Consider the following 26156-nt stretch of genomic DNA (forward strand, 5'->3'; position numbering starts at 1 on the left):
TCCATGGACAACCAAGAGAGGTGCTTTCATTCAAGACACCACAAGCATAGATGCCTTTCATACATCTCAGGCGCCAACAGGGAGATCTGAGAATAGGATTATGGGCATGCTCTGCCCAGTTTGAAATTCTTAAGCATTCAGATGAACCCCTGAAGACACCAGGAATGCAAAACTAGCATTTCATAGAGTAGGGTAAGTAAAGCCATTCTTCTAAAAGCTAGTCTTTCTTGCAAAGAAGTTTGGTTGAGTTAAAAGCATTATGTTTTTGTGTCCTGACTTCAATCTACTATATGGAGTCATGTAGGTACATTTTTCTTTAAATTCAAGTGGTTTTCTTGGAATAATTCCATTTGTGTTTCCTGTAATTCCATTTGTGACCTCTGATTTCCTTCTTGCATAAATGTGTATAAACTGCAGCTACAAGAATGGCGCTCTCGTATTTCTTTAATTATTTCAGTATGATGAGCACAGTTTAGTGCTAAAATGCCTTGAGATTAATTGGAGGGAAAGGGAGGGAATGGACTGAAATTCCTGCCTAAACCTGTAAAATAATCCCTATCTATGAACCCAGAAAATCTATAAGTCTGTATGCAATCTTTTGGGGCCAACGATTTGGTAAGTCTGAATACCCTTTTTCAGGAGCAGAACAGCACATGTTTGATGTCACCATTTGGCCAGAAAACCCTGTGGTGGAGCATGGAGGTTCTCTCTGGCTGAACTGCAGTACCAGCTGCCAGGAGGCAGATGCCAGGGGAGGCTTGGAGACATCGCTGATGAAGGAGAAGAAAGACAATGGGAGTCACTGGGCAGTTTTCCAGCTTGTGAACATCACGGAGTGGGCGTCTGCCACTGAATGCTCCTTCAGCTGTTACGGAGAGCATAAATCTGTTCAGGCAAACATCATGGTCTATCGTAAGTGGGGATGATGCAAAGATCTGTTTGTTGTTTATATCCCTAAAAGACTGCCTTAAGCCAGCTTTTCATCATCTAAAGTCTAAAGCAGTGGTAGTCAACCTGGTCCCTACCACCTACTAGTGGGCGTTCCAGCTTTCATGGTGGGCGGTAGGGGTTTTGTCCAATACTGAAGCACTTTCCTTCCTTTTTTTTTAAATTTAATTGACTTTTTTTAAAAAAAATTCATAGCATTATTTAAAAATTTTCATTAGGTTTTCATAAAATCACCATTACTGTGGAACTGGTGGGCGGTTAGAAAATTTTACTACTAACAGAGATACAAAAGTGGGCGGTAGGTATAAAAAGGTTGACTACCCCTTGTCTAAAGTAATGGCCTGAGAGTTGGAAATATATATATTTAGAGTTACAACCCCCGGTATGCCCAAATATGGGAGGAAGCTCACTGCTTCCATTCTCTGTCCATCGGCTTGTCACAAGAGACCATCCAGACAGAAACCCAATATTTTTATTGTTGCCTTTTTGTTACATTTGTGTTGTATTTGTGCTGATAAATAAATAAAGGGAGACTAGTATAGATCTATTTCAAGCTATTTAGCTCTCATCAGCTAGCCATACCCTTACTGGGATTCGAATCTGTGCTGTATTGCATCTTAGGCAGATGTGTTAACCATTAAGCCACAGAGTTCGACTCCTTATCAGCCAAGCCAGGGTGATAGGTATCTATTTAGAGTTACAACCCACGGTATGGGCAAGATTCCCACAAATGTTCACCATTACCACTTTAAATCTGTTTTGTCTATGAGATATATCGCAATGAGATTTGGAGAGGAGACATCTTCAATGGTCTAGATCAGCAGGACAGATAATCTATGTCATTCCAAAGATTGTTGGATTGCGATTGCTCTTCTGCTGCATGATTAAATATGCTAGCGAGGACTCATGGTTGCTCAATATCATTTGGAAGGTCACATCTGTCTATGCCTGATTGAAATGGTGGGATACGACCGGTACGCTCCGGTACGGGCATACTGGTGCCTGTTGAGAGCACCAGGTACCATTCTGGTATGATGCTCCGGAGGGCCCACCCGCCTGCCCATTCTCCTAACTGCTATTTGAGCCGATTGGGGCTTTCGCACACATGCACGGAGCGTACGGTGCCTGCGCGATGCTCCGCCGAGCAGCTGGAGCATCGCAGGTGGTAAGTAAGCATGCGTGCGCTGCATGTGTGTTGCGCGCATTCATGTGGTGGACGCTGGGCCCCATTGCAGCGTACTGGTTGCAATGGGACCCAGAACCCACCGCTGTTCCCTTCCTACGGGATTCCTTCAGCAGCCTACCATTTTTATATGAAATCCTTTTCCAGTTGGCTTCCATGTATCATTGCAGAAATCCCAGAACATGTAATGCTGGATCCAGTGCCAATAATGGAGGTGGGCAAAGCGTATAATCTGACGTGCCGAGTTGCCAATGCTGCTCCCATCCAGCTCCTCACTGTGGCAGTGTATAAAGGAACAGAGAAACTCCATGTAGAGACCTTTGAGAACCACACTGCTCCTGAAGCAAGGGACATCCTAGTGACCTTCCCCATAACTGCGCAGCAGGACAATCACATGGAGGAAGTCACCTGCCACGTTGCCCTGGACCTGAGGCCTCGAGGGCAGCTCCTTGAGAAGACGTCGTTCAGCGAAGTGCTAAAAGTCTTTGGTGAGTTGCAAGTTTCTCATTGTACATTCTTCATCTTCTCCAGAATGAAGCTTCCTCCTCCCAGTTAAAAGGGGCGAATAGTTGTCAAATTGGAAAGAAAAGAAATATTAAAAGCTATCCTCCCAATATCTGGGATTCTTATTTGCTCAGAAAGAGAGGAGTGGGTGTCTCAGTGGTGGATTTCAAAAAAATTTCGAACCTACTCTGTGGGTGTGGCCTCCTTTGTGGGAGTGGCTTGCTGGCCATGTGACCTGGTGGGAGTGGCTTGCCGGCCATGTGTTTTCTCTCTCTCTCTCTCTCTCTCTCTCTCTCTCTCTCTCTCTCTCTCTCTCTCTCTCTCCCTCCCTCCCTCTCCCTCTCCCTCTCTCTCTCTCTTTCTCTCTCTTTCCTTCCTTTTGCTTCTCTGTTCCTTTTTTCTTTTTTCTTTCATCTCATTGCTCATCCAAGAAGCTTCTTCAGCTTCTTTGATGAGAAGCAAAAAGTCTTCAAAGAAAAAAAACAGAAAGTCCAGTGGCCTCTTGAAAAAGGCACCTTTGGGGCAACCATGACTTGGATGACTAAGAACCTCCACAGACAACAAAATGAGTAATTATCACTCTCCTGTATTTTTTAATTCCCTTTTTTAAAAAAAATTAAAATAGTGAATGTAATGTGACTCTGGAAGGCTTGATATATCTTTCTGATATATTTGAACCCAGTGCTCCCACCACCTCTCCAAATGTTGGGTCTATGAACTCTAGTGACATTACTTAGTTATAACATAACACCAGCCATGCCTCAGTAGTCCTTGAAAACAAATAATAATAAAGAGGAAGAAGAACAAGAAGAGTAAATTCAGCACTTGGCCAGAAAGACCTGGTAAAAGCATGGCTGAGATTTTTGTTGTTGTTTAAGGACATATGCTAGTGATAAGGAGGCAAAGCAGTGGTGGGATTCAAATAATTTAACAACCAGTTCTCTGCCCTAATGACCATCTGGGTAGGCGGGGCTCGGTGATCATGTGATCGTGTGGGCGTGGCCAAGTCAATGTCGCTCAGGTCGATGGGCGCTTCGCCTTAGTTGTTACAATGGTAATAAGGGTTAACCGGAGAGGCAGTTTCTGTAAGCAGGGCAATAAAGATGAGGCTAGAAACAACACCAGAATGTTTCCTTCCTGCCTTCTTTACAGGATTAGCCCTGTAAAGTGGAAAAAAACTAAAGGAGATTTCTTCCAACAACCGGTTCTCCGAACTGCTTAGAAAGTTACCAGCCGGTTCTCCTGAATAGGTGCAAACTGGCTGAATCCCACCACTGGGGAAAAACTAGCAGTGGCTGGAACAGGATAACGAAATAAGTGTTTCCTGCCCTCCTCTGTGCCATGCATAAATTGCCAAAAGGAGGAAGGATCACTTCCTGATACAAGAACCAAGGATCTTTTGAAATTGGGCTGATGAATATGGCAGCCGGACTTCAACTTGTCCCAATGGGAAAAAAAAGGGACTCTTAATACAATAATGATTTAAAAAAACAAAATATTTTCTGATGTTGGAGTGGGGAAAAAATGGGCATTGATTTCTCAGATAACTTAATTATAATTATAATTATTTGCAAGATATTTAATTTGATAAGATATTGAAGCTGTTTAATAAGCTAGTAAGATTTTCATTCCTAGGACAAAGAATTGATTCAGGTTTTTCCCCCCTTCCTCCATCCCAGTTATAGCAATAGCAGTTAGACTTATATACCGCTTCATAGGGCTTTCAGCCCTCTCTAAGCGGTTTACAGAGTCAGCATATTGCCCCCAACAACAATCCGGGTCCTCATTTTACCCACCTCGGAAGGATGGAAGGCTAAGTCAACCCTGAGCCGGTGAGATTTGAACAGCCGAACTGCAGAACTGCAGTCAGCTGAAGTGGCCTGCAGTGCTGCATTTAACCACTGCGCCACCTCGGCTCAAAAGTTCCTAGTGCTGTGCTCAGGTAAGGCATTCTACTGCTAGTGAGCATGCCAGAAATATGTAATTATTATAATCCTGTTAGTGGGAGTATATTAATAACCGTGTGTCAAAAACATTGCCCTTTATTCTCCCCGAGCTGGCTGCTATAATGAAGCTATGATGGCTGTGACTCACGATTCTGTTCTGGTGCCCAGAGAATTAACTGCCCCCCAATTTTACCTGTAACAGAGTGCAAGGGCATTGGAAAGAAAAGATGCAGGGAGATTTCTTCGCCCATTTAATGATTGCCACATAAACATGTGTACCTTGATATCCAAACATCAGCTGGCAGTACTGTGTGTTGTTGTTTATTCTTTATTCTAAAAGGCTCAAGATACGCTTTAGAAATAATTATGCCCCATAACTAAGATGAAAAACATCAACGGCTAAGTACAGTGAAGGGCCCCCCCGAAAGAGCAAAACAACCAGTGGAGCACATTATGTCAGTGAAAGAACAATAATTGGAGATTGTGTGAACCTGTGGAAAATTTTAAAAGCGTCTCGTGGATGTTTTCACAAGATGCTTTCACACTTATCAACAGTGTGTCCCTTGACACCCATCCAACCTCCTCTGTGATTACTACCACCACCCCAATTTACCTATGTCAGTTTCATTAGGCAAGGAGGAGCATTTGCAAACAAAACCTTGATTTGCCCACGTACCATTCCCACCCCTGTTTCCTAAGATGGGGAAATGCTTCAAAAGTGATGTTGAAGACTAACGCGTTTTAAACCACAAAACAACTCCTGACTTCATTTGGTTTCATTAGAAGAATCCTTGATGGGGGAACACTTGGGGTAGGAAATCTGGAGAGAACCAAGAGAAATGTTGTCACAGCACAATTATGTGGTATCCATTTATACGCTACCTTGGCACTAGTAGGTGTTCCTCATTATAAGGGTTTGGGGGACCTTAGCCTCTATCAAGTCTATCAGGTACTCAGTTATTTCAGTGTTCCCACCCAGCAGTAATTCAAAATACATGTTCAGGAGCAGTGGTGGGTTTCAAAAAATTTTCGAACCTACTCTGTGGGTGTGGCCTCCTTTGTGGGAGTGGCTTGCCACCCATGTGACCTGGTGGGAATGGCTTGCCGGCCATGTGTTCTCTCTCTCTCCCTCTCTCTCTTTCTTTCTCTCTCTCTCTCTCTCTCCTTCCTTCCCTTTGTCTCTCTGTCCCTTTTTCCTTTTTTTCTTTCATCTCTCACTTTTTCTTTTTTTATTTATTTATTTATTTATTTATTTCTTCCTTTCTTTCTCTTTCTCTCTCTGTGTGAGTCTGTCTGTCTGTCTGTCTGTCTGTCTGTCTGTGTCTGTCTGTGTGTCAGTGGTGGGTTTCAAAAAATTTTCGAACCTACTCTGTGGGTGTGGCCTCCTTTGTGGGAGTGGCTTGCCGGCCAAGTGACCTGGTGGGAATGGCTTGCCGGCCATGTGTTCTCTCTCTCTCTCTCTCTCTCTCTCTCTCTCTCTCTCTCTCTCTCTCTCTCTCTCTCTCTCTCTCTCTCTCTCTCTCTCTCTCTCTTTCCTTCCCTTTGTCTCTCTGTCCCTTTTTCCTTTTTTTCTTTCAGTTCTCTCTCACTTTTTCTTTCTTTTTTTATTTTTTTATTTATTTCTTCCTTTCTTTCTCTCTCTGTGTGAGTCTGTCTGTCTGTCAGTGGTGGGTTTCAAAATTTTTGGGAAGCTCTTCTGTAGGTGTGGCCTGCTTTCCGGGTCCACTGGTGGAACCTCTTCTAACCGGTTTGGTAGATTTGATGAACCGGTTCTACCGAATAGGTGCGAACTGGTAGGAACCCACCTCTGTATCCATTCATATGCTACTCTGGCACTAGTAGGTGTTCCTCATTATAAGGGTTTGGGAGTCCTTAGCCTGTATCAAGTCTAGCAGGTACTCAGTTTCAATAAGCATGGTGTTGTCATGTATTGTATACACAATCCCAGAGAAAATCCATGGAGTTATATGTTACCTCCAAAGGCTGAAGTGTCCATTCTGGATAAATTAGACAAATATTATTAATGACAAGAAAAAGAAAAATGGAAGTCCCAGGATTTCCTGACTGATTAGAGAGCAAAAGACAAACATGTATAGAGAAAAGTACATTTATTTGGGGTGGGCGGAGGTTAGGGCTGGGTTCCTGCCAGTTCTAACCTCCTCTATAGAAGAGGTTCCACAAATCTACAGTGCCATTTAGAACCGGTTCCAGCTCCCTCCCCCCCCCCCCCGCCTGTCCTCACATCATCAAGATGAAGAGCGAGAGGAGGAATTCTGGGAGTTGAAGTCCACAAGTCTTAAAGCTGTCAAGTTTGAACACCCCTAGAGTTTTTTTTCTAAAGGGTTAGGGGTGCAAAGGTATTGTAACTTGACAGCTTTAAGACTTGCGTGCTTCAAATGCCAGAGTTTGTGAGCCAACATTTTGGTTGCTAAGCAAGAGCATTGTTAAGTGAGTTTCACCACATTTTACAATTTGGCCACGCCCACCCAGTCACATGGCCAGCAAGCCACTCCCACAAAGCAGGCCACACCTACAGAAGAGGTTCTAAAAAATTTTGAAACCCACCACTTGGGGAGGTGTTTCATGGAACTGATCTGGCTTCTTAAGAGGGTGCTTAAGAGAATTTCTCGTATCTGATGGCTTTCCTGGCAGAGAAATAATTGGAAAAATCATTCTTTCTTATAGATTTTCGGGCAGATCCCCAGCTTCACACTTCGCGCTATGTACCAGCTAGTGCTAACCTGAGTGTGACCTGCGAGGTTGCTGGGGTCTTCCCAGCTGAAGAGGCCCAATTTGACTTGAAGTTCGCAGAACAGCGTCTGAATGCCAGCATCACTCTGTCGGGCAATACTGTGAGAGCTCAAGCTCAGGTGTCTTCCTTGGCAACAGGAAACTATCAGCTAAACTGCACCGTGTCCCTGGGGCCCGTAACCAAATCTGCCGTGGAGACCATACATATCTACAGTGAGTGGCTGCTCTGATTTCCACAGAGGTTTGGCTTGTTTCCAAAACAAGCTAGCCAGGACTGAGGAGAAGGAATGGCAGTACTAAGCACATTAATCCTCATTGTCATTATTGGGATTGGTTTCGAGATAGAATAAAGAAGCCAGTCCCTTCATTTCAATGGAACTAAGTTTAACCTGGTGTTTATATCATTGGGGTCACACCAGAAGTGGGTTCCTACCAGTTCGCACCAGTTCGGTAGAACCGGTTCGTGAAATCTACCGAACCGGTTAGAAGAGGTTCCACCAGTGGACCCGGAAAGCAGGCCACACCTACAGAAGAGGTTCCAAAAAATTTTGAAACCCACCATTGACACACACACACACACAAACACACAGACAAACAGACAGACTCACACAGCAAGAGAAAGAGAAAGGAAGGAAGGAAGAAATAAATAAAGAAAGAAAGAAAGAAAAAGTGAGAGAGAGATGAAAGAAAAAAAGGAAAAAGGGACAGAGAGACAAAAGGAAGGAATTAGAGAGGGCGGGAGAGAGAGAGAGAGAGAGAGAAGAAAGAAAGAAAGAAAGAAAGAAAGAAAGAAAGAAAGAAAGAAAGAAAGAAAGAAAGAAAGAAAGAAAGAAAGAAAGAAAGAAAACACATGGCCAGCAAGCCACTCCCACCAGGTCACATGGCCAGCAAGCCACTCCCACAAAGGAGGCCACACCCACAGAGTAGGTTCAAAAAAATTTTGAAACCCACCATTGACACACACACACCCACACACACACACACAGACAGACAGACTCACACAGCAAAAGAAAGAGAAAGAGAAAGAAAGGAAGAAATAAATAAATAAAAAGAAAGAAAGAAAAAGTGAGAGAGAGATGAAAGGAAAAAGGAAAAAGGGACAGAGAGACAAAAGGAAGGAGGGAGAGAGAGAGAGAAAGAGAGAGAAAGAAAGAAAGAAAGAAAGAAAGAAAGAAAGAAAGAAAGAAAGAAAGAAAGAAAGAAAGAAAGAAAGAAAACACATGGCCAGCAAGCCACTCCCACCAGGTCACATGGCCAGCAAGCCACTCCCACAAAGGAGGCCACACCCACAGAGTAGGTTCGAAAAAAATTTGAAACCCACCACTGGGTCACACCTATTGTGATCCAGTTTTTCAAACAATGAAGGTCGGGAAAAGGCAAAGACAGTGGGGAGGTAAAGAGCATCTGCACTCAACAGCAAGTTTCTTAACCATTCCAGATCTCTCTCTTTTTTTAAAAAAAATTTATTTCTCATATATACATTCACAATTGTATAATCTCATAACTGTTGTTAATAATATGTATTTATAACAATTTTTCTCCCCTACAATTGACAATATAATTGAGATTGCTTTCTTACCATCCCATAAACCCATCTTATTTTACAAGAATCCTACTTCTTCTTCCTTCCCTCCTTCCTTCCCTCCTTTCTTCTCTCCTTCTCTCCTTCCTTCCCTCCTTCCTTCCCTCCTTCCTTCCCCCTTTCTTCCCTCCTTTCTTCTCTCCTTCTCTCCTTCCCTCCTTCCTTCCCTCCTTCCTTCCCTCCTTCCTTCCCTCCTTTCTTCTCTCCTTCATTCCCTCCTTCCTTCCCTCCTTTCTTCTCTCCTTCTCTCCTTCCTTCCCTCCAGATCTCAAGTAGTCCCACAAAGGTGCTTTTTCAAGAGGCAACTGGACTTTCCACTTTTTCTTTGAAGCTTCTTGGATGAGAAGTGAAATGTCTCCAAAGAAGAAACCAGGAAGTCCAGTTGCCTCTTGAAAAAGCACCTTTGAGACAACCATGACCTGGATGGATGACTGCGAATGTCCAGAGACATCTCAAGTAGGCCTGACCCCAAAGCTTTTACAAAAACTGTGGAGAAATATTTCACTTGTTTTCAGATTTTGGGACAAAGGCCTTCCTTTACAGCTGAGTAGCACACAGTCTTCTTTCTCTTCACACCTCCAATTTAAGACCCAAGTGTGTGTTTGTGTGGTCTGCTGACACGCCATCATCACTAAGAAGTCAGAATGACAGTGCGGTTCCACCACAAAAGGTTTAGGGTTAGGTTCAGGGTTAGGTTCAGGGTTAGGTTTAGGGTTAGGTTCAGGGTTAGGTTTAGGGTTAGGTTTAGGGTTAGGTTTAGGGTTAGGTTCAGGGTTAGGTTTAGGGTTAGGTTTAGGGTTAGGTTTAGGGTTAGGTTCAGGGTTAGGTTTAGGGTTAGGTTCAGGGTTAGGTTTAGGGTTAGGTTCAGGGTTAGGGTTAGGGTTAGGGTTAGGGTTAGGTTCAGGGTTAGGTTCAGGGTTAGGTTTAGGGTTAGGTTCAGGGTTAGGTTTAGGGTTAGGTTTAGGGTTAGGTTCAGGGTTAGGTTTAGGGTTAGGTTTAGGGTTAGGTTTAGGGTTAGGTTCAGGGTTAGGTTTAGGGTTAGGTTTAGGGTTAGGTTTAGGGTTAGGTTCAGGGTTAGGTTTAGGGTTAGGTTCAGGGTTAGGGTTAGGTTCAGGGTTAGGTTTAGGGTTAGGTTCAGGGTTAGGTTCAGGGTTAGGTTTAGGTTTAGGGTTAGGTTTAGGGTTAGGTTCAGGGTTAGGTTCAGGGTTAGGTTCAGGGTTAGGTTCAGGGTTAGGTTTAGGGTTAGGGTTAGGTTTAGGGTTAGGTTCAGGGTTAGGTTCAGGGTTAGGTTTAGGGTTAGGTTTAGGGTTAGGTTCAGGGTTAGGTTTAGGGTTAGGTTTAGGGTTAGGTTCAGGGTTAGGTTCAGGGTTAGGTTTAGGGTTAGGTTTAGGGTTAGGTTCAGGGTTAGGTTTAGGGTTAGGTTTAGGGTTAGGTTCAGGGTTAGGGTTAGGGTTAGAATTCGTGGTTATTGTTTGTTGAAGGCGCGCTTTTGTCGGCGTGCTGTTGTTGGCGTGCTTCTGCGCTCATTTGTTGGCGCGATTTAGAACTCACGGTTTTCTCGCCGCGGTTTCGTTGGCGCGCTTTTGTCGAGCGCTCATTTGTCGGTGAATGCCCAGCTGCCACCATCTCCTGATCTCTTTCAGAAGTAGCATTCTTTTTTCTTTTTCTTTTTTCAAAACTGCAGGTTTGCCACAACCTTCCTTGGAAATCCACCCCTCTGAGGCCCTTGCCAATAATCCCGTGACAGTTCTATGCAACTCATCAGCGCCTGAACCCCCCAGCTTTTCTCTTCAGATTCAAAATGCTTCTGGGGGAATCTTGGCGTCCGGTGATGAATTTCCTTTGCAACTCAACCTGACAGCTCAAGAGGAAGACAATGGGCAAGAATTTGTATGTGTGGTCGAACTCGAAATTGACGGAGTAACCCTGACAAAGCACACCTCTGCCACTCTCACTGTCTTCTGTGAGTACAGAATATCCTTCCTGAAACTGCATGTCGTTTGCTAATTTTCCATTAAAACTCTTATCTCATTTATCCCTGCAAATTAGCACATTTGAACCATTTTGCCTCTCCTTGGAATTGCCCAGTAGGATCTAAGAGACAGGATCTTTTTGATGACCAGTATATTGCTGGAGATCTCACAATGACCCATCCAAATTCTTTTCTGTGATGCTGTTGTCACTGAAGCTTCTGGTGCACTCTGGCTGCAAAACAGCCCATTATTCTAACCCCCCAATAAAAGCAGGCAGGCTTTTACTATAGATGGGAATCCAGGAAGCACCAGTAATCCTGTCAGCAATGCTAGGACCATTCTGTGATTGTAGCCTGCATTAAAAAAGAACAAGAAAAATCTAGCAAACTATTGATTAGGATTAGGATTTATTACATTTATATGCCGCCCTTTTCCCCGAAGGGGACTCACTTACACGCTCACTGCTACTTTAGATATAATATGTGTTAGCATAAGATAACAGCCAGTGATGGGGAAAGGAGGCAGACAAATTCACTTGCAATTCAGTGTCTATCAGGAAGGAACAAGGAGGTGTAATTCTATAGTGTTGCTACAGGCACCTCCAGCACCGAATTAAAGATGCCTGGAATTTGTGCTGGTGAGAGGGACTAGAGTCCTGGATCCAACCTTTGCTCAGGCATATAGGGAAGGGAAGCAGAGATGGAGGCAGCTGAAATATCTTTTTATCCTTGTTTACCCGAGGTGAGAACTGGCCCCCAAAGATGTGCTGAGTGCTCTTCCACTTTCCATTCTGGCTCGGCACAAAGGGGCTCCATCCACCCGAGAAGCAGGGGGAGGAAAAAAACCGAGTGGGAATCCTCCTTTTGATGCAGGGACATGCAGTCGGGGGAGGCAGGAGAGGCAGAGCCTCACCACTGTCTTCATGAAAAGAAAAGAAAATGTAAAAGGCAAAAGGCAAGAGCTGAGGTCAGGCTGAGCTAGTTGCTGCCAGAGTCACTGTGGATGACTCTGCTTAACTGTTTAAAAAAGGCTCTAGAAAAGCGCCCTCTACAGGAGGAGGCAGGAGAACGATGTGCCTCATCTAGTCTGGCGTTTTATGATCACTCGAGCAGAGTTAAGCAAGGGTTAAAAGCCGAAAAATTCTTGACGTAGATGAGGCACGTCGTTCTCCTGCCTCCTGTAGAGGGTGCTTTTTTAGAGGCTTTTTTAAACAGTTAAGCAGAGTCATCCACGTTGACTCTGGCAGCAACTCTGTGTGTGTGTGTGTGTGTGTGTGTGTGTGTGTGTGTGTGTGTGTGTTTGAGAGAGGGGGAGGGAGGGAGAGAGGGAGGAAGGAGGGGAAGGGAGAAGAAAAAGAAAAGGAAAGAAGGAAACTTATTTAGCAAAGGAGAAAAACAAATGCTATCGCTTTAAATCGGAACGGAGTATGCCTGGCTGTGGAATTCTGGGAGTTGAAGTCCACAAGTCCAAAAAAATTGCTGCCTCACCAGCCATAAACCTCACCGCACGTCACTGTTTTGATGCTAGTAACTGGCAGCGTGACACCCCATAAGGCCATGGAGATAACAGAGAGCGTGCCCCAAAGGATCCATTCTCTGCCACTTCTCTCCTCTTCCCCCTGTTTCTTTCTACCTTCCAAACTAGAGCAGGTGGGAGGAACCAGACCACCCTTCTCCCCACCCCTACCCCTGCCTCTTGACCTAGGTGGCCATCAAAGCAGAAGAGAGGAGTGCAACCAGGATTCTCTATTGTGACATAGTGGTCCAATATGTATCAATGCACTCCTGGTGACGCACAAATAAAAGTTGTGTTTTATTGCAAAACCAAGGGCGCTGCTGTCTCCAGGAGTGCAAAAGTGGCAGCTCTTTGTAAGCAATTTCCTGGTGAAATGCCAACATGCATCACATATCCAGCAGTTGACCAGTAGATTGTTAGACGTACAGCATGTAAAACGGTCTCCTGCATCCTAGACCCTGTAGCAGCTAAACCGTTCCTCTGTTCCTCTGATTGAAGTAGGAGTGCTGAGGCTGTAGGGCAAAGGATCACTGAGAGTCTATATCTAGCTCTATCTTCTGTCTTGGTTTGGTAGCCCTCACTGCAGAGGTGGGTTCTTACCAGTTTGCACCAGTTCAGTAGAACCGGTTCGTCAAATCTACCGAACCGGTTAGAAGAGGTTCCACCAGTGGACCCGGAAAGCAGGCCACACCTACAGAAGAGGTTCAAAAAAAATTTGAAACCCACCACTGAGACACACACACACAGAGACACACACAGACAGACTCACACAGAGAGAGAAAGAGAAAGAGAAAGAGGAAGGAAGGAAGGAAGGAAGGAAGGAAGGAAGGAAGGAAGGAAGGAAGGAAGGAAGGAAGGAAGGAAGGAAGGAAAAGTGAGAGAGAGATGAAAGAAAAAAAGGAAAAAAGGGACAGAGAGACAAAAGGAAGAGAGAGGGGGGGAAGAAAACACATGGCCGACAAGCCACTCCCACCAGGTCACATGGCCAGCAAGCCACTCCCACAAAAGAAGCCACTCCCACAGAGTAGGTTCGAAAAAAATTTGAAACCCACCACTGCCTCACTGCCACCACCTATTTTCTAGGCAGCCCCTCACCTGGAATCCTCCCCTCGGCCCTTAGTGTGTGAGACAGATGGCATTCCCACAATCTGCATTACATGCTTATTTCTGGCCATTTAAAAGGAAAGAAGTGAGGAAAAAAAATAGTGTAGCACTTCTTTCTGGTTGCACAGCACTGAGGTGCAGCTAAGGAAATCAGCCCGTTCTTATTCATTCATTAGGAAGACAGATCAATCTCGTAGGACATAAATCAAATAAAGCAATATTTTTTTAAAAAAAGATAGGAAAAGTGGAAGATATAAGGCTGGGACCACAATAAGAGTCTCCCCTTAATATGAAGAACCTGTGCTGTAAAGCTATATAAAAACACACCAATATTGAGCCTGGGCAGAGAATATTAATACCAAATACACACACAATCAAAGTAAAAATTCTAACATCGTGTTCTGTCTAGAATTGTCTATATCTGTTCCTTAGAGACAAATAGACTTCCAGAGGGAAAAAGCTTTCTTCTTTGTTTCCTAGGAAATGCCATTTTCTCATAGATTGCAACTTTCGATCAGAGGCCCAGGAGCAACATTTCTCAACCTTGCTACCCAGATCCTGCCTTTGTCCTCAAAAGATAAAAGCTTTTCTCTAGCAGAAAGGGGGAAGTTTAAAGTAATCCTCCTGTGTGTGTGATCTTTAGCTAAAAGCACTAGTCAGATCAAATGAATATTGAAAGTCAGACGTTGCTGGCTGTGAGTCAGTATGGAGCAGTGGTGGGATTCAAATAATTTAACAACCGGTTCTCTGCCCTAATGACCATCTGGGTAGGTGGGGCTTGGTGGTCATGTGACTGGGTGGGCATGGCCAACTCAACATCACTCACGTTGATGGGCGCTTCGCCTTAGCTGTTACAATGTAATAAGGGTTAATCGGAGATGCAGTTTCTGTAAGCAGGGCAATAAAGATGAGGCTAGAAACCGTGGCACGACAAAACCGCGCTCGTCAAAATAGCGGTGATAAAACCGCGTCGCTAAAGCCGCGACGTCATCGCCGCGCGTCATCACCGCCACGACAATAGCGCGGCGACGGAAGGGCGCTTTAAAACAGAGCGGCGGCAGAAAGCCGATTTAAATTAAGGTAAGGGTTAGGATTAGGTTTAGGGGTTAGGTTTAGGATTAGGTTTAGGTTTAGGGTTAGGGTTAGGTTTAGGGTTAGGGTTAGGGTTAGGTTTAGGGTTAGGTTTAGGGTTAGGTTTAGGGTTAGGTTTAGGGTTAGGTTTAGGGTTAGGTTTAGGGTTAGGTTTAGGGTTAGGTTTAGGGTTAGGTTTAGGGTTAGGTTTAGGGTTAGGTTTAGGGTTAGGTTTAGGGTTAGGTTTAGGGTTAGGTTTAGGGTTAGGGTTAGGGTTAGGGTTAGGTTTAGGGTTAGGTTTAGGGTTAGGTTTAGGGTGCTGAGTGCTTCGGAAGGCGCGGATTTGCCCTCCGCGATTATGTCATCGCGGTAGGGTCGCGTTTTTCCTTAGCGCTTCGAACGGCGCGGATTTGCCCTCCGCACTTATGTCGGCACGGATAAGGGCTTCACAGTTTTGTGGTGGAACCGCTAGAAACAACACCAGAATGTTTCCTTCCTGCCTTCCTTACAGGATTAGCTCTGTAAAGTGGGAAAAAAACAAAAGGAGATTTCTTCCAACAACCGGTTCTCCAAACTGCTTAGAAAGTTACGAACCGGTTCTCCCGAATAGGTGCGAACCGACTGAATCCCACCACTGGTATGGAGTGAGGGTCTCCCTGCCCAGTTTCCATTGTAATAGTGTCCACCACTACTGCAGATGTATCCTTGCCATGTATGTTTAAAACACAATGGAAGATCAATGGGATCCTGGTTTTTAAAAGGTGACTATACAAGATCAGCCTCCCTTCTTGTAAATTATATAATGATTTCTGGTACTCAGAAATCTCTGTGCAACCCAAAATGTACCTGGAGGCAGGACAAGAAGCAACGGATGGAAACTAATCAAGGAGAGAAGCAACCTAGAACTAAGGAGGAATTTCCTGACAGTTAGAACAATTAATCAGTGGAACAACTTCCCCCCAGAAATTGTGAATGCTCCAACACTGGAAGTTTTTATGTAATGAATAGGCAGCATTTGCCTGAAGGTTTCCTGCCTGAGCAGGGGGTTGGACTAGAAGACCTCCAAGGGCCCTTCCAACTCAGTTATGTTGTTCTGTTCTATGTTAAACAAATAAGTAAGCTGAAATATGTAGGACAGCCATGAATCTACACCAAGGTAATAATTCTGAATGTCCCACCTCAGAGTAGAACCACTTTGGTACAGTGATTAAGGCACTAGGCTAGAAACCAGGAAATTGAATTCTGCTTGTGGCCTAAAGTCAGCTGGATTACCTCAGGTTCCACCACAAAACCGCGTTCGACTAAACCGCGCTCGACGAAACTGCGTAGCTGACGTCATCAACAGGGCGACAACAGCGCGGAGACAGAAGCACACTGTAAACGCTAAACCTAAAATTAACCCCTAAACCTAAACCTAACCCCCCTAAACCTAATCCTAAACCTAACCCTAAACCTAACCCTTAACCTAACCCTAAACCTAACCCTAAACCTAACCCTTAACCTAACCCTAACCTAATCCTAACCCTAAAGCTAACCCTAAACCTAACCCTTACCTTAAGTTGAATCGGCTTGCTTTCAAAGCGCTATTTAAAGCGCCCTTCTTTCTCCGCGCTGGCTGTTGTCGCCCTGTTGATGACGTCAGCGACGTGGTTTAATCGGGCGCGGCTTAGTCAAGCGCGGTTTTGTCGTGCCACGATTACCTCGAGCCAGGCACATTCTCCCAGCCCTAGGGAGAAGGTAAAGGAAAAACCACATATGAAAAACCTTGCTAAGAAAGCTGTAGGGACCAGTCCAGGCAGTTATCAGAAGTCACCATTGGTTCAAAAGCTTCAGAAAATAACAACAAAAATCACAGGACCCAAAGATCCCCAGTTCATTTTACTTTTTGTTGGAAATATTAAATACCCCTCACTTCCACTGAAAAATCTCCAAGGCAGCTTGCAAAAGATCAATTAAACTAACAGTAAAATGTAAGATAAATTTATGTCGTTGTTGGCTGCACATGAACTGAAATATAATAAAGAAAACACCATTTTCTACATTTAGTGATAGGCAGAAGATGCCACTAGAAAATACCTTTTGGAGGGGGGGGGAAATACCTCAGTTGAAGTTTCCAACTGGGGAAAAAGACCACCAAAAGAGGAGAATGATAGGAAAGTAATGATAACCCCCTCCCCCCTGCTCATGATTTTAATCTGATACCCCCCTCTCTTGCAGCAAGAGTTAAAAGCTAGATGAGAGATAGTTATGAAAAATTAAAAAGTGATAGGCAGAAGATGCCACTAGCAATAGCAATAGCAGTTAGACATATACCGCTTCATAGGGCTTTCAGCCCTCTCTAAGTGGTTTACAGAGTCAGCGTATTGCCCCCAACAACAATCCGGGTCCTCATTTTACCCACCTCGGAAGGATGGAAGGCTGAGTCAACCTTGATCCGGTGAGATTTGAACAGCCGAACTGCAGAGCTGCAGTCAGCTGAAGTAGCCTGCAGTGCTGCATTTAACCACTGCGCCACCTCGGCTCCTCCCCTCACCAGATCATAAATCGGCCCCACTCCAGGCTTAACTAACTATATGCCCACTGTCACCCCAATATTCTTCTCCAACCTTAAACATCCCCCTTTATTTCTCATCCAAAGAGAGAAGAGCCTCAACCAATGTGTATGTTCCCTCTGCACATTGCAGATGTGCCAGAAATGGATGAGTTGTCTTGTCCCTGCAACCATACATGGGTAGAGAGAACACAAGAAAGGCTACACTGCTTGGCTAAGGGGAATCCAAAGCCTTCGGTGGCTTGCTTCAAAGAGGGCATTGCTTATGATGTAGAAGAGAAGATACAGGTTGACCGCAGCCATGCTGGCAACTATAACTGCACGGCCACAAATGAGCTCGGCTCCAGCACTAGAACAATCACCATCCATGTGGAATGTAAGTAATGTTTATGTATCAATGTGCATGTACACATCCTTGGGGCGTGGGAGGTAGTGTCTAAGAAGCTGGACTAAGAGTGGATTTTGGTCCAGCCATTCTCTCCTAGATTGTAAAGTCAAAAAGCATCTAATGTATTTATCTCCCTTTCTCCCTTCCCACATTCACATCCATTAAAATTCATTGCAGGGAATTTCAGGGCCTGTAAAAAAAAGCACTTATTTTTAAAAAAAACCACTATATCAGCCAGATATGGCAAGGGCCACAAGTTCCTTTTAAAGGGGACTAGATAAATTCATGAAGAATCAGAATGTTTTTGGATATCGTATTGACTGTATACTTCTGGTTTGGTAGCCGTATACCACTTACTGAATCACAGGTGTTTTCCATTGTTTATGCAAACAATCATTGAAGAAAGTTTTCATGTCGTCATCATCATCATCATCATCTACGTGTAAGATTCTTGAATGCCTCTCTTTGCCCCTGGACTGTAATACATAATTGAATTGAATTGAATTGAATTTTATTATTTATATGCCGCCCGTCTCCGGGAGGACTCAGGGCGGTGAACAATTCAAAAGGGGAAAAAGGGGAACATAAAACGAATACTAATAATTAAAATAAACAAGAGTCACACAATCATACAAGTCGAGAGGGGAGGGAACTCATTACCCCTAGGCCTGCCGGCAAAGCCAGGTTTTGATGGCTTTCCGGAAGGCCTGGAGAGAGGTGAGGGTCCGAATCCCTGCGGGGAGTTCGTTCCAGAGGGCCGGAGCTGCCACAGAGAAGGCCCTCCCCCGGGTGGTAGCCAGGTGGCATTGGCTGGTAGATGGAATCCGGAGGAGGCCAACCCTGTGAGATCTAATGGGTCTGTGGGAGGTAATTGGCAGCAGGCGGTCTCTCAAGTAATAATACTGGACTAGATGAGCTTTTGGGCTGATATCAAAAGGATTGTTTTTAAGTTCCTGTGTTCTTACCACCAAGTACCTTCTCCATCTTCTCTCTGTTTAGATGGCCCTGAGCTGGAAGAGTCCAGATGCCCAAGTCATCAAACTTGGCTGGAAGGAAACCTGTGGAATCTCAGCTGCCAAGCTGAAGGTGTTCCAATTCCAGAAGTATTCTGCATAAAAGATGGCAAAGTGTACAATGCTGGAAGGATGAGCAATATCACTCAAAGTCACGCTGGTGTTTATTACTGCAATGCTACCAATGTACATGGGTCAATTACCAAGATGGTTGCTGTTACAGTGGAGTGTAAGTGAAGCTTGTAAATTTGTCAAGCCTTTCCAAGTAATGCAATCAGGAAATGTGAGCAGATGAGCTAATATTACTTTTTTTTTTAATAACACTTTTATGTTCGGAATTTTGCAAGTCTGAAAATACTGATTACCCGCCATCTTTTGCCACTAGATAAGTGAGTGATGTTCCTTTTTGAGTATCTTTCTCTGACTGTTTTACAGCTGAGGCTATGCTCACTCTTATCTGATTCGCAGTGACGTGCGGTGAGCTTTATGGCTGGTGAGGCAACTTTTTAGACTTGTGGACTTCAACTCCCAGAATTCCACAGCCAGGCATGCTCAGTTCCGATTTAAAGCGACAGCATTTTCCCCCCTTGCAAAATAGGTTTTCCTTCATTCTTTTTCTTCTCCCTCCCCCTCCTTCCTCCCTCTCTCCCTCCCTCCCCTCTCTCAAACAGACACACGCGCACAAAGAAGTTGGATCCCTCTCTCACTCATTCACTCTCAAACAAACACAAACACAGAAGTTGGATTGGATATATTTTCCAAAGACTTGAAAGCTGCTCCTCTGCCATAATCCCCCCCCCCATTCCCCTGCGATCGGAGCCTTCGATTGCAGGTGAAGCCACGTTGCCTTTTCAAACTTGTAATCAGTGAAGCTGGGCTTATATACTTTTATCCAGCTGTGTGTGTGTGTTTGTGTGTTTGAAAAGGCAACATGGTTCTGCATGCAATCAAACTTTTTGAATTCCTCCCCCCTCCCCACACACCCACCTTTTCCAGCTGTTTCAAAGAGGATTTCAACTCTGCTTTTGCCTGCTCTCATGAAAAGAAAAAAACATGTAAAAAGAGAAAGGCCAGAGCTCTGAGTCAGACTGAGCTAGTTGCTCCCAGAGAACTCTAAAAAGCCTCTAAAAATGCCCTCTACAGGAGGCGAGAGAACACGTGCCTCCTTTGCATACGAAATTTTTCGCTTTTTAACCCTTGCTTAACTCTTAAAAGGCGAAAAATTGCTTATGCACAGGAGGCCCCTAGTTCTCTCGCCTCCTCCTATAGTTAACACTAAGCACTGTTCCAAGTCACTGTGAATTGGGATCTGGCAGCAACTACCTTGGCTTTAATTATTTTTTAAAAATTATTTAAAATTCTTTCCTTTTCCTCATGACTGGTGAGGCCACGCCTCCCCTGCCTCTAGTGACTGCATGTCCCCTGTCTGATTGTTCCCCTAGGCAGAATCTCTTTCCCTTGTCTTCCAGGGTCATTTCCCCATGCCATTTCACTATTGCATGCAAATTGTGTGGGTTAATAACTGAAAAACTGAAGTTTCATAACGTGTTTTTATCTATGGCTATGTATGTATATTCAACATATGATCTGGAATCTTTAAAACAGGGATGGCTAAGACATGGAATATTCCCTCTCCAATAGAAATTATCAAACATCATCGCTTACTGCACCATTTGCATATTGTTGATCTATATTTTCCTACAATTTGCTGAAAAATCAGGATTTTTTTTTAAATCTTCTAGATGAGCCTGAGATGGATGATTCCAGCTGTCCTCATAACTGGATTCTGACAGTGGGGACACCACATGTGTTCAGCTGTTTCGCTTGGGGAAACCCAGAACCAATTGTTGAATGCACTAAAGATGGAATGGCTTATAGTCCTGGGATTCTCCAGAACGTCACCAGAGAATATGCTGGAAGCTATCTTTGTACAGCCACAAACATCCATGGCTCCATCTCTAGAGCTGTGAGCATCCAGGTGGAATGTAAGTGAACATGGATTTCAGCCCAACAGAGATGGGTACATTGGCAAGGATTTCTTTTAAAATGTCATTTAGAAGTGATCCAAAATAAGAAATGCCATTCTGGTACGCCTTAATTTTTCTTGTACTTTTTAATCTTTCATAACTATCTTTCACCTAGCTTTTAACTCTTGCTGCAAGAGAGGGGGCCCTTATGGATCAGATTAGAATCATGAGCTGGGGTGTGTGTGTATCATTACTTTCCTATCATTCTCTTTTAGTGGTCTTTTTCCCCAGTATTTTTTCCTCCAAAAGGTATTTTCTCTATTTCAAAATTGCTTCTTAAAGAAATTCTCATTTGCAACATTGTCAGAACTGTCGTCCATTTTAAAACATACTTTTTTTGGGAGGGAAAGGTACTGAAAAGATAATAGTTCAAGTTACAGGCAGTGTTAAATGAGACATTTTTTTCTTAACTTATTTTCCATTCATCCTCAAACCAGGATTTGATATGTGAACAACTTTGCCCGAATCCTACATTTAAAGAGAATGAAAATGAGTTGATTTCTTGATGACTTTTAATATGAATTTTTAATTTAGCTTTAAGATTTTAAACACCTGTACCTCACCTTTTCAAATCATACCCTTTCCTGATATTCCAGATAAGCCAGAAATGGATGAATCCAGTTGTCCAAGCAACTGGACATTGGTGGAAGAGGCACTGCCAACTTTTCTCTGTAAAGCTGATGGGTTTCCACCTCCTGAAATTATATGCACCAAAGATAATAGATCGTATTTTCTCAGCCAAGGGCAAAGAATCCTAGCTAACAATGGAACCTTCTGGTGTAATGCAACAAACCGACATGGCAGTGTAGCCAAGCCAGTCAAGATTACAGTTGAAAGTGAGTGTTGATTATAAATGCAACTGGTTTATCCATCTCTTACTTTCACCTGACAGGAAGACTTATTTTTACTTTATTTTTGTTCACACCAGGAAGCCCTGCAGTATCGCTAAAGGTTAGGAGTCATTTATCTAAGTAACATTCAGTATCATTGGAAATCTACACTTTCCTCATTCTTTGTCAGGTACTACAGGAGGAATATTATACCAGGTTGTGGAGTGGTTTTAAAGATGCCTTTTTGAAATAAGGATGAAATCCTTTGCTTTCTGTCATACTTTTGTCCCTACAGATATGGCATTTAATGAGTGTCCATGAATCTATAGTTCAGGCCTATATATTTCAAGGTTCTTGTAAGCTAAAGTAAAGATAATTTGCTGGCAGCTTTAATTTACTGTATTTCTTTTTAACGTGGCACATCTTGTGAAATGGAATATGTTACTAACATAGTCCTCTAGTTTGAAGTACAAAGTAGTTCATCTGTGAAGCTGGTTGACAGCAGCTGTTAGTTACCTGTTGTGGCCCAGCAGGAGCCACCAGACTCTGACAGCGAGGGGCCCTATAAGTCGCTCTGGAGGATGTGGAGGACCCTGAACAGGGTTCCGACTCCGAGCAGGGCGCAGAGAGGCTGGTTGGCCACCAGGAGGCGCCTGAGCCTTGGACCAGTGGGGAGGAGACAAGGGAGTGTGATCCAGACGTCATGCATTGGAGCAGTGGGGAGGAGCCAAAGGAGTTGTTCCTGGACGCCCGGCACCAAAGAGCTGATAGGCGGAAGGATCAGTTGTGCAGTTACAGGAAGTAACTGCACTCAGCTGGTGGTAATTAGGCTCCTCTCAAGACTATAAAAAGAATGATTGTGGACATGCCCTTTTGCAGGAGTCAACGTATGCACTAGTGCCTGAGAACTTTTGGGGCTAGCTTGGCAGGTTGGATTGCTGCCAAGTTTAGTCTGTGCTGGATTGCTGCCAAGGGCCTGTCTGTCTGTTAATAAAGTCCTTGAAGTATCTTTGTTGCGGCGTGCTTTGGTGTAGGACAAGGGGGGTCAGAACAGTTAGCTATGCATATTTTATATATGTCAGGAGATCCTTGTCCATCAATTTGTTTCAGCTAAACCCAAGATGGATGAATCCAGCTGCCCGAGCAATCAAACCTGGTTGGAAGGGACTCTGCAGTCTCTGGCCTGTGAAGCAAATGGGATTCCCACTCCACTTGTCTTGTGTGCCAAGGAGGGAATGACTGGAGAATTCTACAGAGAGCAGAATGTCAGCAGGAATGACTCCGGCATCTATGAGTGCAATGCCACGAATGGTCACGGAACGGAGAGATGGATGGTGAACGTGCAAGTGGAATGTGAGTCATCAGTTCATTCATGGCTTTATGGTGACCATCTATATCAGTGGTCTCCAACCTTGGCAACTTTAAGACCTGTGGACTTCAACTCCCAGAGTTCCTCAGCCAGCTTTGTTATAACTTTATAGTCGTCTTTAAACAATGATTTATTAATAAGATTTATAGGATTTTTCCCTTAATCCCAAATTAGTTAATTACATGCTAAGAAAATAAACATTAAGACATCTAAGACAATCTAAGAGATATTAACATTTCTACTTGACAATCACCCAAAAAATTCATTAGCATTTCTATGGCCTGGTTATTTATCCTAACTAGGGTTATTATTTCTCTATTAGTATCATAGTAAATTTATGTTAATGGATAAACATCCAATGGTATTCTAAAACAGTCTATAAGGTACTAAAATCTCTACTTAATAATCATCAAAAATTAACTAGCTTTTTTCCCATCAACTCTTTATATGTAATATTAATGGGGAAGAGAGATTAGGAGGGTATTCTGAGATCAGAGATCTGAACTGCAAAACTCCAAACTATCACTAGATGCAAGCAGAGAAGTTTTGATATCTCTCTGCTGCCAGGTGTGAATGTTTACAGCCTAGTAACTAGTTCAAACATTCCCTTTCTTTCTTTCGGAAACAAGCAGTTGTGCTACATTTTAGCTGCATAACATTTCTGTGTTCAAAACTCCATCTAGTGGTCATCTGATTTTTGCATCCCAGATCCAGTGGCCTCTACAGCTGGATGTTTTGCAAAGCTCAATATCAACTTGTCTAAAAGCATTTGCAATGCGGTTGGTTGGTTGGTTGGTTGGTTGGTTGGTTGGTTGGTTGGTTGGTTGGTTGGTTGGTTGGTTGGTTGGTTGGTTGAACAATGTTTTTTTAAAAAAAATTATTTCCATTTTCATAACATACACTCACATGTATGCTATACATAGCCAGTATCATATAGTATTAGATACTAATTACATCAGTTCCTCTTGTCAACAATGCCCAGAAAAATAAAAACCCATTATAGCTCTTCTGCTCTCCATACACCTCTTTCTTCTACCTCTCTCCAACTTCCTATCTTCCCTCCATCATCCTTTCCTACTCTACTTCCCCTTCCTTTCTCCTTCTCCTCTCTCTACATTCCACTCCTCCTTATCCTCATCCTCCTCATCTTCCCCCCTTACCCTCTCTCCTATCCCTCTCTTCCCATCTTTCTTCTCCCTTCTGTTTCCCACTCCTCCTCTCATTGGTGTATTTCCGCTTCATGTCAATATGCTTAACATATCCTAGTTTTAAATAAATAAATAAATAATAATAATAATAGTAATGACAATATAAGAGAAAACAGTATACATGTAGAGTCAAATTACATTAAAATCTAACACGTCTCTTCAAACCTGATATATATCCCTCCCCCCCACCCTTCCCCCCAAGCCCCCCCAGCCTCCCCCCCCCCGATTTCCCAGAACCCGTACACGGTATAGATTTTTAACAAAAACAGTCTAAAATATATTGGAAAAAAGAATAAAAAAAATTGATAACATCTTTACATTGAACTTAGCTCCTCCTTGCTAAACTAACTTTAAACAATTTAAATCATTCCTGATCTTAAGCATAAGCTATCTGGAATTTCTTAGTCCCCTTATTTATTTTGTATATAATCGATCCATTTTTTCCAGTCTCGTTTATATCTCTCATTTGAGTGGTCCTTAAGATATGCAGATATTTTAGCCATCTCGGCTAAATTTGTGACTTTCAATGTCCATTCTTGAATTGTAGGCAAGTCTTCCTTCTTCCAGTGTTGTGCCACCAACAGTCTTGCTGCAGTTATTAAGTGCAAAATCAAATCAATCTCTACAAATTAATCTCTTGGTTTAACAATGTTTATAGCCTATCCAACTCAAGAGACTAAGATAGCTGGAGAAGGCAGAACAAAAAAAGGAGTGAATTTTGTTGGGTGAACTGAATACCCATCAATTTTTGTTTCCAGACAGGCCTGCTGTTGCCATTCTATCTGTCAGTGGATCTTTACCCATTAGAAGGGGAGAAAACGTCACCATCACCTGCCAGGCGGATGGGTCCCCAGCTGCCAGCTACACATGGAGGTTGCCCCATGCCTCCAACATCATCTTCATTGGTAACAACAGCACATTGATAATCGTCCATGCAGATGGACAGAACAATGGTGTGTATGAGTGCACAGCAAGCAACAAGCACGGACAACAGCACAGCCAGGTAGAAATTCAGGTGGAAGGTAAGACCGAATGCTACACAAGCTTTGAAAAATGCCATTAGCAATGACGTTTTATTTGTAAAGATGACAATAGGATATACTGGGTAGAAGGACTGGGACAGCTTACAGGCTCTCCTTTTCTCCCCTAAGAACCTGAACCAGTGGTGGGTTTCAAAAATTGTTTGAACCTACTCTGTGGGTGTGGCCTCCTTTGTGGGAGTGGCTTGCCACCCATGTGACCAGATGGGAGTGGCTTGCCGCCCATGTGACCGGATATGAAGATGCCGACGACACTTGTCGGGACCACCTTAAATTACCTCACACACAGCACTGGCATGCATAAGAATAGGATGTAAACTTCTTTTTTAAAAGGCATCTTTGGTTTGCGTTAAAACAACTTCAACACACGCAATGTTCTGATTGCACCACAAACGCAGGAGTCATCCTTACCTTTCACAGAGGCACTGAGTTTTATAAATATGAGCATGATAGTGTAGAATAATCATATCCAAGGACCAGTGGTGGGTTTCAAAAAAATTTTGGAACCCTCTTCTGTAGGTGTGGCCTGCTTTCCGGGTCCACTGGTGGAACCTCTTCTCACCGGTTCGGTAGATTTGACGAACCGGTTCTACCGAATAGATGCGAACTGGTAGGAACCCACCTCTGACCAGAACCCATTATCAGGAGTTAGGTGTGAAATAAGACTTAGTAAAAAAGTTGGGCATATGCTTAGTAGAAAGAAATAAAACACAGTTAAGATTCAGATAGGAAAATAAAGCAACTGAAAGGGAGAATACTAATTATGTAAACCCACCATCGCTGCACTACTGTTTCTGTCTACAAATATCCTGGTTTGTTTTCTGTCTTTAAAAAATGTATACGGAGACTCTTATAACTTATGTGCCATGTTACATCTAATTTAGGGGTGTGCAACCATTGGCAAATTAAAAACCTGTGGACTTCAAATGCCAGGATTCCCCAACCAACAACAGGGAATGGACTTTCAAAATAACTAAACTATAGATAACATTTCTAACTCAGTGGGGCAAAAGAGAAACAGCTAAGTCGTTTAACATTTCAGATGAAGCAAATTTTCAAAGGAAGGAAGGAAGGAAGGGTTATCAGTGGCTTTTTTTTTCCCTCAGCAAAAGGCCACGTGAACTTTTTAAAGGTCCACGTGAACTTTTTAAAG

At 43.5% G+C, this 26156-nt stretch overlaps 1 protein-coding gene across 1 annotated transcript in view; it reads left to right on the forward strand.

Annotated features, from left to right (window-relative positions):
• ICAM5 (intercellular adhesion molecule 5) overlaps positions 1-26156 on the forward strand; it is a 35932-nt gene that overhangs the window by 8459 nt on the left and 1317 nt on the right. Inside the window, exons 2-11 of the mRNA XM_087708292.1 lie at positions 640-912; positions 2302-2619; positions 7267-7545; positions 10599-10877; positions 17262-17504; positions 18516-18758; positions 20272-20514; positions 21153-21392; positions 22497-22739; positions 24722-24985. Of these exons, the coding sequence (XP_087564418.1) occupies positions 640-912; positions 2302-2619; positions 7267-7545; positions 10599-10877; positions 17262-17504; positions 18516-18758; positions 20272-20514; positions 21153-21392; positions 22497-22739; positions 24722-24985 (2625 nt within the window). The remainder of the gene's footprint in view (positions 1-639; positions 913-2301; positions 2620-7266; positions 7546-10598; positions 10878-17261; positions 17505-18515; positions 18759-20271; positions 20515-21152; positions 21393-22496; positions 22740-24721; positions 24986-26156) is intronic.

Source organism: Thamnophis sirtalis, unplaced genomic scaffold (genome assembly GCF_051295495.1).
Source record: "Thamnophis sirtalis isolate CommonGarterSnake01/CBP01778 unplaced genomic scaffold, rThaSir2_p1.2 scaffold_3, whole genome shotgun sequence".
NCBI classification, from domain to species: domain Eukaryota; kingdom Metazoa; phylum Chordata; class Lepidosauria; order Squamata; family Natricidae; genus Thamnophis; species Thamnophis sirtalis.